This window comes from Montipora capricornis, chromosome 12, assembly GCF_036669925.1.
Source record: "Montipora capricornis isolate CH-2021 chromosome 12, ASM3666992v2, whole genome shotgun sequence".
Taxonomy (NCBI): Eukaryota; Metazoa; Cnidaria; class Anthozoa; order Scleractinia; family Acroporidae; genus Montipora; species Montipora capricornis.
The window spans coordinates 21,766,795-21,779,711 of record NC_090894.1 but is presented as its reverse complement, the minus strand read 5'-3'; the positions used below and the strand labels follow the sequence as shown (position 1 = coordinate 21,779,711).

At 38.9% G+C, this 12,917-nt stretch overlaps 2 protein-coding genes across 6 annotated transcripts in view; one reads left to right on the top strand and one right to left on the bottom strand.

The window, feature by feature from the left end:
* Positions 1 to 7,168, bottom strand: part of LOC138026790 (RNA polymerase II-associated protein 1-like) — a 27,226-nt gene extending 20,058 nt beyond the window's left edge. For 3 of the 5 annotated variants that reach the window (XR_011127349.1, XR_011127350.1, XM_068874241.1), the window contains exons 1-7: positions 6,481 to 6,784; positions 5,012 to 5,097; positions 3,933 to 3,984; positions 2,582 to 2,622; positions 1,411 to 1,503; positions 559 to 904; positions 1 to 47 (exon numbers count right to left, since the gene is read on the bottom strand). The exon at positions 1 to 47 is cut by the window's left edge and continues 315 nt beyond it. Coding sequence is in view for 3 of the 5 variants with exons in the window: in XM_068874241.1 (XP_068730342.1) it covers positions 1 to 47; positions 559 to 904; positions 1,411 to 1,503; positions 2,582 to 2,622; positions 3,933 to 3,984; positions 5,012 to 5,097; positions 6,481 to 6,670 (855 nt within the window). In the remaining 2 variants the exon portion in view is untranslated. Of the gene's footprint in view, positions 48 to 558; positions 905 to 1,410; positions 1,504 to 2,581; positions 2,623 to 3,932; positions 3,985 to 5,011; positions 5,098 to 6,480 lie in introns of all 5 variants that reach the window. The other 2 variants (XM_068874239.1, XM_068874240.1) reach the window with 2 other exon arrangements.
* Positions 7,169 to 7,315: 147 nt separating this feature from the next.
* Positions 7,316 to 12,758, top strand: LOC138026792 (heat shock protein HSP 90-alpha-like). The gene is made up of 6 exons (XM_068874242.1): positions 7,316 to 7,589; positions 8,811 to 9,017; positions 9,129 to 9,422; positions 10,233 to 11,276; positions 11,614 to 12,004; positions 12,350 to 12,758. The coding sequence occupies exons 1-6, from the start codon at positions 7,431 to 7,433 to the stop codon at positions 12,445 to 12,447; spliced, it is 2,193 nt and encodes a 730-aa protein (XP_068730343.1). The 5' UTR covers positions 7,316 to 7,430; the 3' UTR covers positions 12,448 to 12,758.
* The last annotated feature ends 159 nt before the right edge of the window (positions 12,759 to 12,917 follow it).

Below are 12,917 nucleotides of genomic sequence, written 5' to 3'. Positions count from 1 at the left end.
ATTATTATCCTTGTGTCTTGATGTTAGGAAGGCTATAAGACTTGGATCTAATAGAAACAAAAACAGATAAGAATCACTGAACAAAATAAGTAGAAAACCAACAGTTTAATTAAAAATACAAAATGATCCTGCTCACATAAAACATCCCCCTGTAATGGTTAAAACTTCTGTACATCTCATGCAATCTCATAATCAAGTCAAGCTTCACTTGATTTCATATGCGCAGTTCATATATGATCCATTTCATATATCATTTCATCGTTCATTCATTCCTCATGGGAACATTAGAACCCACAAATGACCAGCTCCCAACGTCAGTAGCTTCATAGCTCAGTTGGTTAGAGCGTCGCACCGGTATCGGGAGGTCACAGGTTCAAACCCCGTTGAAGTCCTGAATTTTTCGGTCTTCTTCACGCAATTGCAAAATTGCGTTCATAACTGCAAGGATCATAGCTTCACTTAATAGTAGGCACCGTCCTTAAAAATGAAGATGATAGCAATAACCTATTAAAAAATAGTCATCTTTGAAAGGAAAAAAGATTTCAACCATCTCCTCACCAAGTGTGGACTTTATCCTTGCTTGCTCCTCTAGAACTTCATCTTCAGTCATGGATTCCAACTTTGCCACATTTTCAGTGTGGATTTCTTCAACAGCTTGATTTAAATGCCCTCTTTCACCTGCACATCCCACTAACCCTTCCCCAGAAATCAGTGATGATCTGAAAACAATAGCTGTGCCGTTGGAAACTTCCTTGACATCTTTGCTCGCCTCTCTTAATGTCTGCAAGCTCTTTGTTAGTTGAGCTGGGACGCCAAATGAAACACTTCCAGATACAGCAAATTGTTGTGCAAATAAACTCTTTTTACTTTCTGAACTGTTTTCTTTTAATGTGGATGTCTTCTGCTGGAAGGACAAAAACAAGAAGTCTTTCTGTAGACTACTACTGTTTTCTCTTTAATGTTTTTCATCTTCAGGAATTGTGTGGTGGCATCATCAGTTTTTCCCCCTCCAGTGCAGGATCTCTCAAAAAATACTCGTGCATTAGCAGTAATGCTAGCTTTGTCAAAAGTTATCTCTGCAGAATCACTGATTACCTTCTCAACAAAATGTGCATGAATTTCTTTCTTTAGAGGTTGCAAAAAGTAGTTTGCCTTGATTTATTTCTCAAAATCTACAATGACAATCCAAACTCAAATTTAGGTAATCACACATTGATGATTTATAAATTTAAATTATGGAAAACAACTTGTGATTGAAGCTTGTTGACTTATCAAAACAAGGAAAACACTCCTCAACGATACTTCTTACATATATAGATCAATATTTATCACATCAAGTAAGACAATATTACTTTAATTAGTTAACTTGACATCACAAGGAAACTAAAAGATTGAAAGAACACAGTGTACCTTGTTTCCAACATCTTCTCTATGAAGAGCTACTGGAAACCCTTTCTGAGATACTCTTGGGGCCATTACATGCCTAGACTGGATGTCTCTCTCCTAAAACATAAGAAAACAGTGGTTTGTCTGGCCTTTCTTTATAATAATACAATAACTATTCTCACACGCAACTGAGAGCCAAGCGTGCAGCCTGACCTTTATTAACACAACCAAAACGTAATGAATACATCATTTACAGACCTTATTGAAAAAATCATGAACACTATTTAACAAACTGACTGGAATGTGATATACTGTACATCCTAAAAATCCTACAAAGCTGCACTCAAAAGACTCATGAGGGGTGGGTAGGAGGGGTAATGGCATACAGCAAAAAACAAACTGAGCCACAAACAAACCATGTGACCTAACGACCCCCACACACTGGACCCCATTCTCCCAACTGTGTGTGAGAAAAGCATTTTCCGCTTTATCCGTTCCTCGGCCAGCAGAAAAGCTCACTTATAAAAATGTGAAGTATGGATTTGCCATATTCAATATCAAATAATTATGTAGTGGTATATTCATTATTAAATTTTCAAACTTCTGATGTTGTATTTCTCACATTCTTACTTGTCAGCTCACATAGTTTATAATCATCACCCTGGATATTTACCATGTCACTTCCAGCAAACAATCATTGAATAATAAATTGTTATACTATACATAATTTATTTGTGAGGTGTCCCTCAAGTTAAACAGCCAAAACCGTGTCACCTGATACAAACTGACAAAAAACTGTCAGTATTTAAGGTGGCTAAACAACTTTCAAAAGACTGTCTTGTTAGAAAGATTGATTATATTGGCAGGATGGCACAGTCGGTTAGTGCGTGGCCTTGGTGCAAGAGGTCCTGAGTTTGATTCCTGGATCTCGCATCCTTGTTTCGACTCCTTTCCTTTCCGTGTAGCTAGTAGCTTTAAATAAAACGGAGCACTGATGGTGAGGGGGGAGTAAAATGAGCGCACCGTCGACCTCAGGTTTGTCAGTTTAATTACTGTTACCAGTTATCGACGTTAAATAAGGTCTACTCTACTTTACTTTACTTTACTTTACTATTTACCTACCCATTGAATTAAATTCCACCCTTGAATAACCTGTCAGGTACAGCCAAATACATAGGGCACCACCCAATCTTACCTTAATTTGCGAAAGCACTGAAGTCATGTGTCGATCATGAACTGTGAACAACAAATTTGTTAATGAACGACATGATACATGAAATGACTAATAGAAATTATTGAACTGTGCATCTGGAATCAAGTGAAGCTATGATCCTTGCAGTAATAATGCAATTTTAACAATTGCATAAAGAAGCCTGAAAATTTCAGGACAGCAATGGGGTTTGAACCCATGACCTCGCGATAGCGGTGCAATGCTCTAACCAAGTGAGCTATGAAGCCAATGATGTTGGGAGCTCGTCATTTGAGGGTAAAAATAATCCTGTGATGAATGAACCGATGAACGAAATGATAATTATATGAAATGAATCAACATCAGTGGCTTGAGACATCAATGGCTTCATAGCTCAAGTGTTTAGAGCATTGCACCAGCATCCAGAGGTCAGTTGAAGTCCTGAATAAAATTGTTCAGGCTTCTCTTATTTTTACAGTTTGAATTCCCACCAGGCATCAAGCCCTTTACAGTCAGTACTTAGAAATTTTCAGTCCAGACTTCACTTCAGATACCATGCACGTTGTTAACTTTGCAAAGCTTTAACAAAAACCAAAATTAGTCTTTTTTCTTGAGGAATTTCTATCTCAACTCACAATGGAATTGAAATTATTTTTTATGAATGGTTCTCAATAGGGACCTTAAGATCTACGACGGCAACATCGACGAAAACGTCACCTCAAAATAGAACTTTGCTCTAGTAAAAGTAATTCGCGATTATTCCATCTTGTTCACGTCGTACAATGTGGGCGAAGTAGTCCTAAAAATAAATTGGTACGAGCAGTTTCAGACTGAAAATAGAGAATGAAAGATTCTCTGTTGCATGCTCACGTTGTCGTCAAAACCTAAAATTTAGTGATTTCCTGTCGTCGTCACGCAGAGAACCGCAAAAATATGAGCTAAAATCTGTGCCGCACCTGCAGCACGATTATTTATGCTCTTTTAACCAATGATATCATTGTTTTCATAGATCTTAAGCTCCCTAATGAGAAGTAACAATGCCACTTTCAGAAAGACTCCTCTTTAGCACTGAGTACAAACATACAGATTAAGAGGAAAGATCTAGCCATGATTTCAGGCATGCCACCACATCATGCACATAAGCCCTGCTACACTATAGGCCACATTGCCATGTAACCATTTTTCTCCCTCACACTGAGATTTTACTGTAGAGAGCATGAGGTAATTTTTATCACCACCCAGGGATCCCTTGGCTAGAAATGGGCTCATAGCCTCTGCATTTGTTCAAAGGTGCCCTGGCAAATTTAAAACAAGATTTTACTAGTAATGTTAATGAATTACAAAACAAACCACTTACTGTCCAGTAGATCTGCACAATCCATATGCTCTTCGTGGTCTTGTTCATTTTTCTGTAGAAAGAAAGCAAGATTGGTGAATGTCATGAATTATGTGCAAAGGTACCCCTTTTGCATGACTTGTATAAACAAAGCTCAGTATATCAAAAATATATGGTGTTGTGTTGGGAGTGCAACGCAAAATCGCTTTTACCAGTTGTGAGATGTTTTAAGTGTTCTCCCTTTGCCAACACGCTCTGACGGAGGGTTTATGCTTGAAATGTCAACACACAAATCTTTCGTGCTGAGGTTACCGGTACTTTGTAAACCTTTATAACTCATGAAATGATTCATGAGGTAAATCACAAAAAAATATTGCTATTCATGTGACTACTATGCAAACCACTTTGAAAATCAAAGACTATTCTAAAGAAAAGAGGCAGACCTTTCAACCCCAAAAGACCAAAATCCTGTAGATTTCGGAAAAACCTGGAGATTTATCGACAGCGTCAAAAAGAATTAAAACATGTTGATCAAAATAAAGTTTTAGTTTCTGTTTATTATTGTTTGTCGCAATTTTGAAAAAGATGACAAAACGTATCAACAATCTTGTTCAAAACTGCTGGGATAATTCCTGCTTTTCCCCCTCCCCACGTTACAATGTTGATTTTTCACTGGCTGCAAAATCAAGATTAGTTCATTGATTGCTTGCATGTTTCAACATTGCCTGGGGGGAACACACGGTGCTCATATAACGATGGAAGCATGTACAGTAAATTCTCTACTTTTTGCCCAAAATTTGACAAGTTTCCGAAAGTCTTTTGACCCGGATTGTAGTTGCAACAAACTGGTAACGATAACCTTATTTGGTCTTCTACATATCGTTATGAGGTTTGTGTCTTGTCAACCATTCAATCAAATAATTATGCCTTAGAAATGTGGATCCCTACAGAAAATCAATTTTACAAGGCAGAAATCAAAATATTCAAGGAAAGTGTATTCCATCAGCCTGTGAATCTGTTTTGTGCCTCATTGTGAGACCATGAGATTGCCCTAAAAACCGTAAGGTCTGAAGAGGAACGCTGTAGTTGTTAAAACCTACATTTTGGTGTCTTTCTTTAAACTTTGACTTCTTTTTGGGTGGAAACCCATGATTTGATGACGTTGATGGCTGAACCCTTGGAAGACCTAGACAAAAAATGAAAACAAGATATATTTATTCTTAGTCACTGTCAAATGAATTCTTATTTACTCAATTTTCTGCTGCAAACAATGTAGTTCACAAATATCATCATTTAATTATTATGTTGACATGACATTATTTTGTAACATCAATATTGGAAATATATTGTTGAGCCAGTGCTGATATAACTTCACTTAAATTTGACTCAAATGTTTGAAATCAACATTATTATGCCACTGCTGACACAATTCAAAGTCTGCAAAAATTTGATGCATATAAATTAAGTGTGCTGTTACTTCAGCCATCTTAATAGCAGCGCTCTCACTTTTCCCCAATAAGATGAGACCTTTAAAGTTCAAAGAGACTGAATCCTTTAATAGCTTGGTTCAATTATTCACACTTCATGATATTGTACAGATTTGAATTGTGACCATTTAGGATTGAAATATTGCGAAATGAAGATTAAAATACTGACAATGGGGAGAGTGTGTAATGGTAAGGGGAGCACACATACTGAAGCTTTCCAGGTGACCACCAATATTGTTATTATGAATACAGACAATTATTGACCGAATGCAAAAATGGCAGCCAACAAATTATTCTTTTGTCTCTGTGTTGATTATCCTGACTAGCCTCAGACTTGTTAACACGCAAAATGTTGATAGAATTTTGGCTGTAAAATGAGGCTACTCAGACTAATTTTCACGAAGAAAAAACTGAAAAGAACAATAATTTTTATTCTATTGGCTGGCATTTTTGTATTTGGTCAACAGGGTCCCTGTATGTATAATGTACATGTACATTATTGACAAGGTAAAGGGTTGTTTATAGAGGATTATTAGCAATCAGACCATTACTATAATTATATGATTTGTATAGGGAAGATATCTGTTTGCAAACATTGCTTTTGTTATGTTATTCAAATTTGCCAACTACAGGAACAAAAGAACCTTTGTTTTGTCAGCCAATGAGGCTCTGGTTGGCACATTAATGACAATCGGTGACGTCAACTAAATCTTCCCTATACAGTAAGCTGTGGAATAACCTCCCAAATAATATAAGAATAATAATTCCTTCCTGGAATGGTTTCAAGACCAAGCTACGTCAACTAACTCTCTTCCCCAGAATCAAATGTACATGTCATGTTTGTAATTAATCGTGTACATATTCTTGAATTGTATGTAGCATAATTATGATATAGCTTATTTTCCTGTTCCGTATTACTTTTCAGTTTCATTTTGTTAATAGATACTTATCATTTTATCCGTCTTTTTTTAGCATCTAGTTTAACGCATACCCCTTCAAACGAGCTTTGCTCACTTTGTGAAAAGTGTCTAGATAAACTTCTACAACCGTTTTCCTCGGAATGAATTCAGCGAATTGCTCACCCTCTAGGGTAACAACGTCTCTTTCATCAGCTGAAAGAATGCGCTTGTCTCCTGCAGACTGGGACACTGTTTGGTCCTCTCTGCTTGCGCGGACAACGGTTGCTGAAGGATTCAAACGACCCGCAAGAAACTCTTCTTGCGAACGTAGCAAATTTTCTTCTGTGTCTTCAACACCTGGTCTAGAAAACATCCTGATCTAGCCACAATAAACTATTGCTCATCGGTGTCGGTGCTAGTTAGAAATCTTCCAGGCGAATGGCTTGGTAACCTCACCAGAATTCGAGCGCGAGTAAGATTGGCGCTTGCGAACCATCCAGCCCTCACCCCAAGAAGTGTCAGAAGTTCACCCCTCCTTTTGTCGTACTTTAATTTTCTGTCGATGGTATAGGCCTCTACCTCAATGGTGGAGAGGTTCCTGTCAGTATCGTATACGAATACGAAAGCATTAAAATGCCGCTTGTCTGTTAGACAGTTTTTGATGAAGTGCCACTTCCATGTGCGGTCGAGTGATTTCTCTTAAATTTTTCTGTCAAGAATTTAACCTACTATTCTGCGTTCAAAAATCATTTTATACTTGCCAAAAGTGAGTGTAACTAAAGAATAACTCTGGAAAAGTCTAGAAAGGTCTAGAAAGTTCTAGAGAGATCTCGAACCATCCAGTTTGTTCGCAGAGTGAGCGTGACGCGGTACGTAAGCGTCCAAATTTAGAACAGAGCAAACAGGGCGCGAAAAAGAAACTAACTTCAACCAATCACAAACAAGATCATTGTTCAAAGAGCCAATCATATCGTACAGTTTCGACATTTTCTAGAAAGTTCTAGAATGTTCTATGATCTCTAATATATAAAGACGACGCCATTCACACGTGGTCATCCGACAGCCGCCCGAGTTAAGCGTGTAATTCTCTTTTTGTCGCTGAAAAAGCGTAAATTTCCTCCCTTTTGGCCAAAATGCCTGACATCGAAGAAGTGCAGCAAATGGAAGAGGAGTCCGAAGCGGAAACTTTCGCTTTTCAAGCTGAGATCGCTCAGTTGATGAGTTTGATCATCAACACCTTCTACTCGAACAAGGAAATTTTCTTGCGAGAACTGATCTCCAACTCTTCAGATGTGAGTAAAATTTATTTCACTTCATAGTTCCTTCAGTAATCGATTTCTTTTGGATATTTAATTGTTTCGACTTTTGGCGTTGCCGCCTCGGCTTTGGCACTGAGCGCTTGTTTTACGCGCAGTTGTGTGCAGCAATGTTCGTCATGCTCCTCGATAAAATTAAACCAGTTTTGAGATTGCTTTGCTTATTTTTGCGGACACCGGTTTAAATCTCCGTATTTCGTCAGTAACAAAATTCTTTCAAGAAGATAATTTCTAGGACATTCTAGAACTTCAACTGATTGCCTAAATAAAATCTACGCCGAAGCGAACACTTTGTCACTTTGTGAATCAGAACGCAGGCGAACGCAGGCGAACGCAGGCGAAGAGATTCCTATGCGTATAACAGCTATGTGTTTTTTCAGGCGAACATTTCGAAGGAAGTTTCCATCGTTTCCTAGAAAGAGAAAAATGAAAGACTATCAGAAATGAACGCATGGCGTCGAATGGAAACCACGTGGTCGGTCTCGCGTTCCTTTAAATTAGGGAGCTTAAGATCTACGACGACGACGTCGACGAAAACGCCACAAAACAATGATATCATTGGTTAAAAGAGCATAAATAATCGTGCTGCACGTGCAGCACGGATTTTAGCTCATATTTTTGCGGTTCTCTGTGTGACGACGGGAAATCACTAAATTTTAGGTTTTGACGACAACGTGAGCATGCAACAGAGAATCTTTCATTCTCTATTTTCAGTCTGAAACCGCTCGTACCGATTTATTTTTAGGATACTTCGCCCACATTGTACGATGTGAACAAGATGGAATAATCGCGAATTACTTTTACTAGAGCAAAGTTCTATTTTGAGGTGACGTTTTCGTCGACGTTGCCGTCGTAAATCTTAAGGTCCCTATTCTTCTTCAATTAAGGGCAGTTGTTCAATTTGGAGGGGGAGGTGGGCAATTTATTGAACTTCTTTTGAGTGTTGATCATTTTCACCATCGGTACTTATTTCGTGTGTTTATCTTTTTTTTCTTGTGTAAATTTCCTCCATGATAGCCTTGCCTCCTGAAGAGTTAAGTTAAATGCCCCATTCTGTAACAACATCTGGGTCTACTTGAATTCTATGGCCCTTTAACCCGCTTTCCCTCCCAAGAGTTAACTGTTAGTGAACAGCTAAATGATCATTGTTTTTCGACTTTGGACTTGATTGGACTAAGGCTTTCTCCTACTTTCTAGGCTCTGGATAAGATCCGTTATGAAAGTTTAACAGATCCCAGCAAGCTGGACAGCTGCAAAGACCTGAAAATAGAGCTTGTTCCCAACAAAGACGACAACACGTTGACAATTGTCGACACTGGCATTGGGATGACCAAGGCTGATCTTGTCAACAACTTGGGTACTATTGCTAAGAGTGGAACAAAGGCTTTTATGGAGGCATTACAGGTAAAGATAATCATTTTCATTTGTCAAGAAGTACCCTCCCCCCCTGTGGCAGGCACCATAGGTGCAAAACTGCTTGGATGTTATTTTGATTTGAAGTTACTTTTCTTCTAGGCTGGTGCTGACATCTCTATGATTGGCCAGTTTGGTGTTGGGTTCTACTCCGCTTACCTGGTTGCGGACAAAGTTGAGGTTTACACCAAGCACAACGACGACGAGCAGTACCTCTGGGAATCTGCAGCTGGGGGCTCTTTTACTGTCCGCCGCCTATCAGAGGAAGTTCTCCCACGAGGAACTAAGATTGTTCTTCACTTCAAGGAAGACCAGATGGAGTACTTGGAAGAAAAGAGAGTGAAGGAAATTGTGAAGAAGCACAGTCAATTTATTGGTTATCCCATTTCCCTCATGGTAAGGAGAGTTTTGGTGTGTGGTATGAACAGAATAACTTGTTGACGATATACTGGATAATAGGGAAGTACAAGATGTTTTAGTGGTAGAATAAATAGTATGAAAGGGCAAATAAGATTTCTATTTTCATTTGGTCATCATGCTACAAGGTGTCACAACCCAGTGCTGGAAGTTAGCGTTGGTCATTCGCTATTTTGTTCAAATGGCATCAGAGATTGCCTGATAAATCTTAGTTACAGTAACTAGTTGTGACTGAACAGTATTGCTCAGATTATTATAATTCAGTGGTACACAGTGGTTTTAATGAGCTCTGACTGCCAACAAAAAGCAACCACTTCTTCACTCAAAGAAGTCAGCAACTTCTTCCCCTAAACTGAATTAAAGTCATTGAAGACAGCTTCTTTCAAACCCAAGATTAACTTTAGTTTACCATGGTAAAAGTCAGTTACTCCACCAACTTCAAATTTTATCAAACCCCCTGGTACTTACCTTGCCAATTAACCCTTTCAGCCCCGTGGGGTTCCCCATTGACGAGTAAAATCGTCTGGTGTTAGACAGAGTAAAATCTATACAAGGCACTATTGGGTGTTAAAGGGTTAAGAAAACCAGTAATTTGTTCCTACACTTTTCACCAACAGTGATGTGGCAAAGTCACCCTCCAAAGTGAGGGATGGCGGTTAATATTAAACATGAGCTTAGCTGGAACTGTTTGAAGTCTTTTTCTTGAGATTTACACTGTACAAGGTTTTAGTTTTAGAGGGTTACATGTATTTTCAGAACTTTTTAGCCAAGTTCTATTCTTTCTGACAGGTGCAGAAAGAGCGTGACAAGGAGGTAAGCGATGACGAAGAGGACGACGAAGAGGAGAAGAAAAAGGAAGACGAGGAGGAGGAGGAAGACAAAGAAAAACCTAAGATTGAAGATCTTGGTGAGGAAGAGGAGGAGAAAAAAAGTGAGAAAAAGAAGAAGAAAATAAAGGAAAAGTACACTGAAATGGAGGAGCTGAATAAGACAAAACCTTTGTGGATGCGTAACACAGACGAGATCACTGCAGAAGAGTATGGTGAATTCTACAAGAGTTTGACCAATGACTGGGAAGAGCATTTGGCTGTCAAGCATTTTTCAGTCGAAGGACAGCTTGAGTTCCGAGCACTGTTGTTCCTTCCTCGTCGTGCACCCTTTGATCTCTTTGAGAACAGGAAAAAGCGTAACAACATCAAACTTTATGTCCGCCGTGTGTTCATCATGGATAACTGTGAGGATATCATTCCTGAGTACTTGAACTTCATTAAGGGTGTGGTAGATTCTGAGGATCTCCCTCTGAACATCTCTCGTGAGATGCTTCAGCAGAACAAAATCCTGAAAGTAATCAGGAAAAACCTTGTTAAGAAGTGCTTGGAGCTGTTTGCTGAAGTGACAGAGGACAACGATAATTACAAGAAATTTTACGAGCAGTTCGGAAAGAACATCAAGCTGGGCATCCACGAAGACAGTGTTAATCGCACAAAACTGGCTGATCTTCTCAGATACCATTCCTCTGCCTCTGGTGATGAGATGACGTCTCTGAAGGATTATGTTACTCGAATGAAGGAGAACCAGAAAGATATATACTACATCACTGGTGAGAATAAGGATCAGGTTTCGCACTCCGCTTTTGTAGAGCAGGTCAAGAACCGTGGCTTTGAGGTTCTGTACATGACCGAGCCCATTGATGAGTATGCTGTGCAGCAACTGAAGGAGTATGATGGAAAGAAGCTTGTCAGTGTCACAAAGGAAGGACTAGAGCTTCCAGAGGACGAAGAAGAGAAGAAAAAATGGGAGGAAAAGAAAGCCAAGTTTGAGCCGCTTTGCAAGGTATCAACTTAGTTTGTGGTGATGTTTAGGTCGCGATAATAGTGGTCTCTGTATTGATTTACAAAACAGCGGCACTAAGGTACAACTATTTGCACAGTGACCATAAACACAAATAGACCTGGATTTTACTTTCTTAAAGGTATTAATTCAGACCTGCTCAGTGCCATTTAGAAATCAAAGAAGCACTTACCCAACAAGAGCTTTTGTTGACCCACAAAATTGATATTTTAGTTTCTTGTCATTCTCTGTTTTGGAAAAAAAAGCAGTCACTATGCCTTGAAGCTATGCAAACAGGTTGTCAAACTGTTCATATCTTGAAATCACCCTAATTTTGCAGACTGTCAAAGAGATTTTGGACAAGAAAGTTGAGAAGGTGGTTGTCTCAGGTCGTCTTGTGTCATCACCTTGCTGCATTGTGACCAGTCAGTTTGGGTGGACAGCAAACATGGAAAGAATTATGAAAGCACAAGCCCTCCGTGACAACAGTACCCTTGGATACATGGCCGCCAAGAAACATCTAGAAGTGAACCCTGATCATTCCATCGTAGAGACCCTGAGGCAGAAGATAGAGGCTGACAAGAATGACAAATCAGTGAAAGATCTTGTCATGCTGCTTTATGAAACTTCCCTGTTGTCATCTGGTTTCACTCTGGATGATCCTCAAGTTCATGCCAGTCGGATTTACAGGATGATCAGCTTGGGACTTGGAATTGACGAAGAATTGGATGGTAAGTGAAGGTGTTCTTTGTTGGCCAAGTCATAGGAAAGCAAGTGCTCTTGGCACAGTGAGTCCACTTCAGTTGCTTTTTGTGAGCATTTTCGGTTATCAAGAAAATAACCATACAATAAGTGTAATAAGAAGCAATATTGTTATTGCCACCCTCTCTAAAATGGTTATCCATTTAAAGTATCCAACAGTAGAAGCCTCGGTACTCAGGATTGATAAATTTAAACAGTGGACATCAAAATATGATCTGACAGTTGTAGTGTATGAGGGATTCTGCTTTATCACTTTATGAATATTCTTGAATGTGCATTCAGCATAAAGTTAAGGAAGATTCTCTGTTTTCTAGCTGGTGAGGGTGCTGTAGCAGAAGGATCCACTGAGGACATGCCACCTCTTGAAGGGGATGAAGGAGATGATGCATCAAAGATGGAGGAAGTTGATTAGATATCCTGCAGTCGAATTTCAAGTGAAAATACATGGCAGTAGTGTTAACATTTGCATTTCTGTCATTGTGTGTTCTTTTTAAAGTTGCTTTGAATATTAATACATTTATTTTTGCTTCTGTGAAAAGAAACATTCAGCTTTTAGATGAGAAAAAGGACTTGTTAGTTTTGGTCTAAGTTCTTTAAGCAAACATTGAGCATCAACATAGAGCTAAAGACATTTATTAAGGCGAGTGCATTTGAAGAGCAATAGGTTGGGCAGGGCTGAAAGACTGAACAAGTTTAATTAAAAATTTAGCAAGTTGATCATTATTGAAGGTTGCATTGTATCCATGTGTGACTTTACTCTTCTTCTATTAGCTGGTCAACAACCTTGATTAACATGACACAAGCACAATAACTAATCCATCTCCCCGTAATAGCTACTGATCCAAGGAGGAGGGAACGATGTAGATGATGAAGGAATTCCAA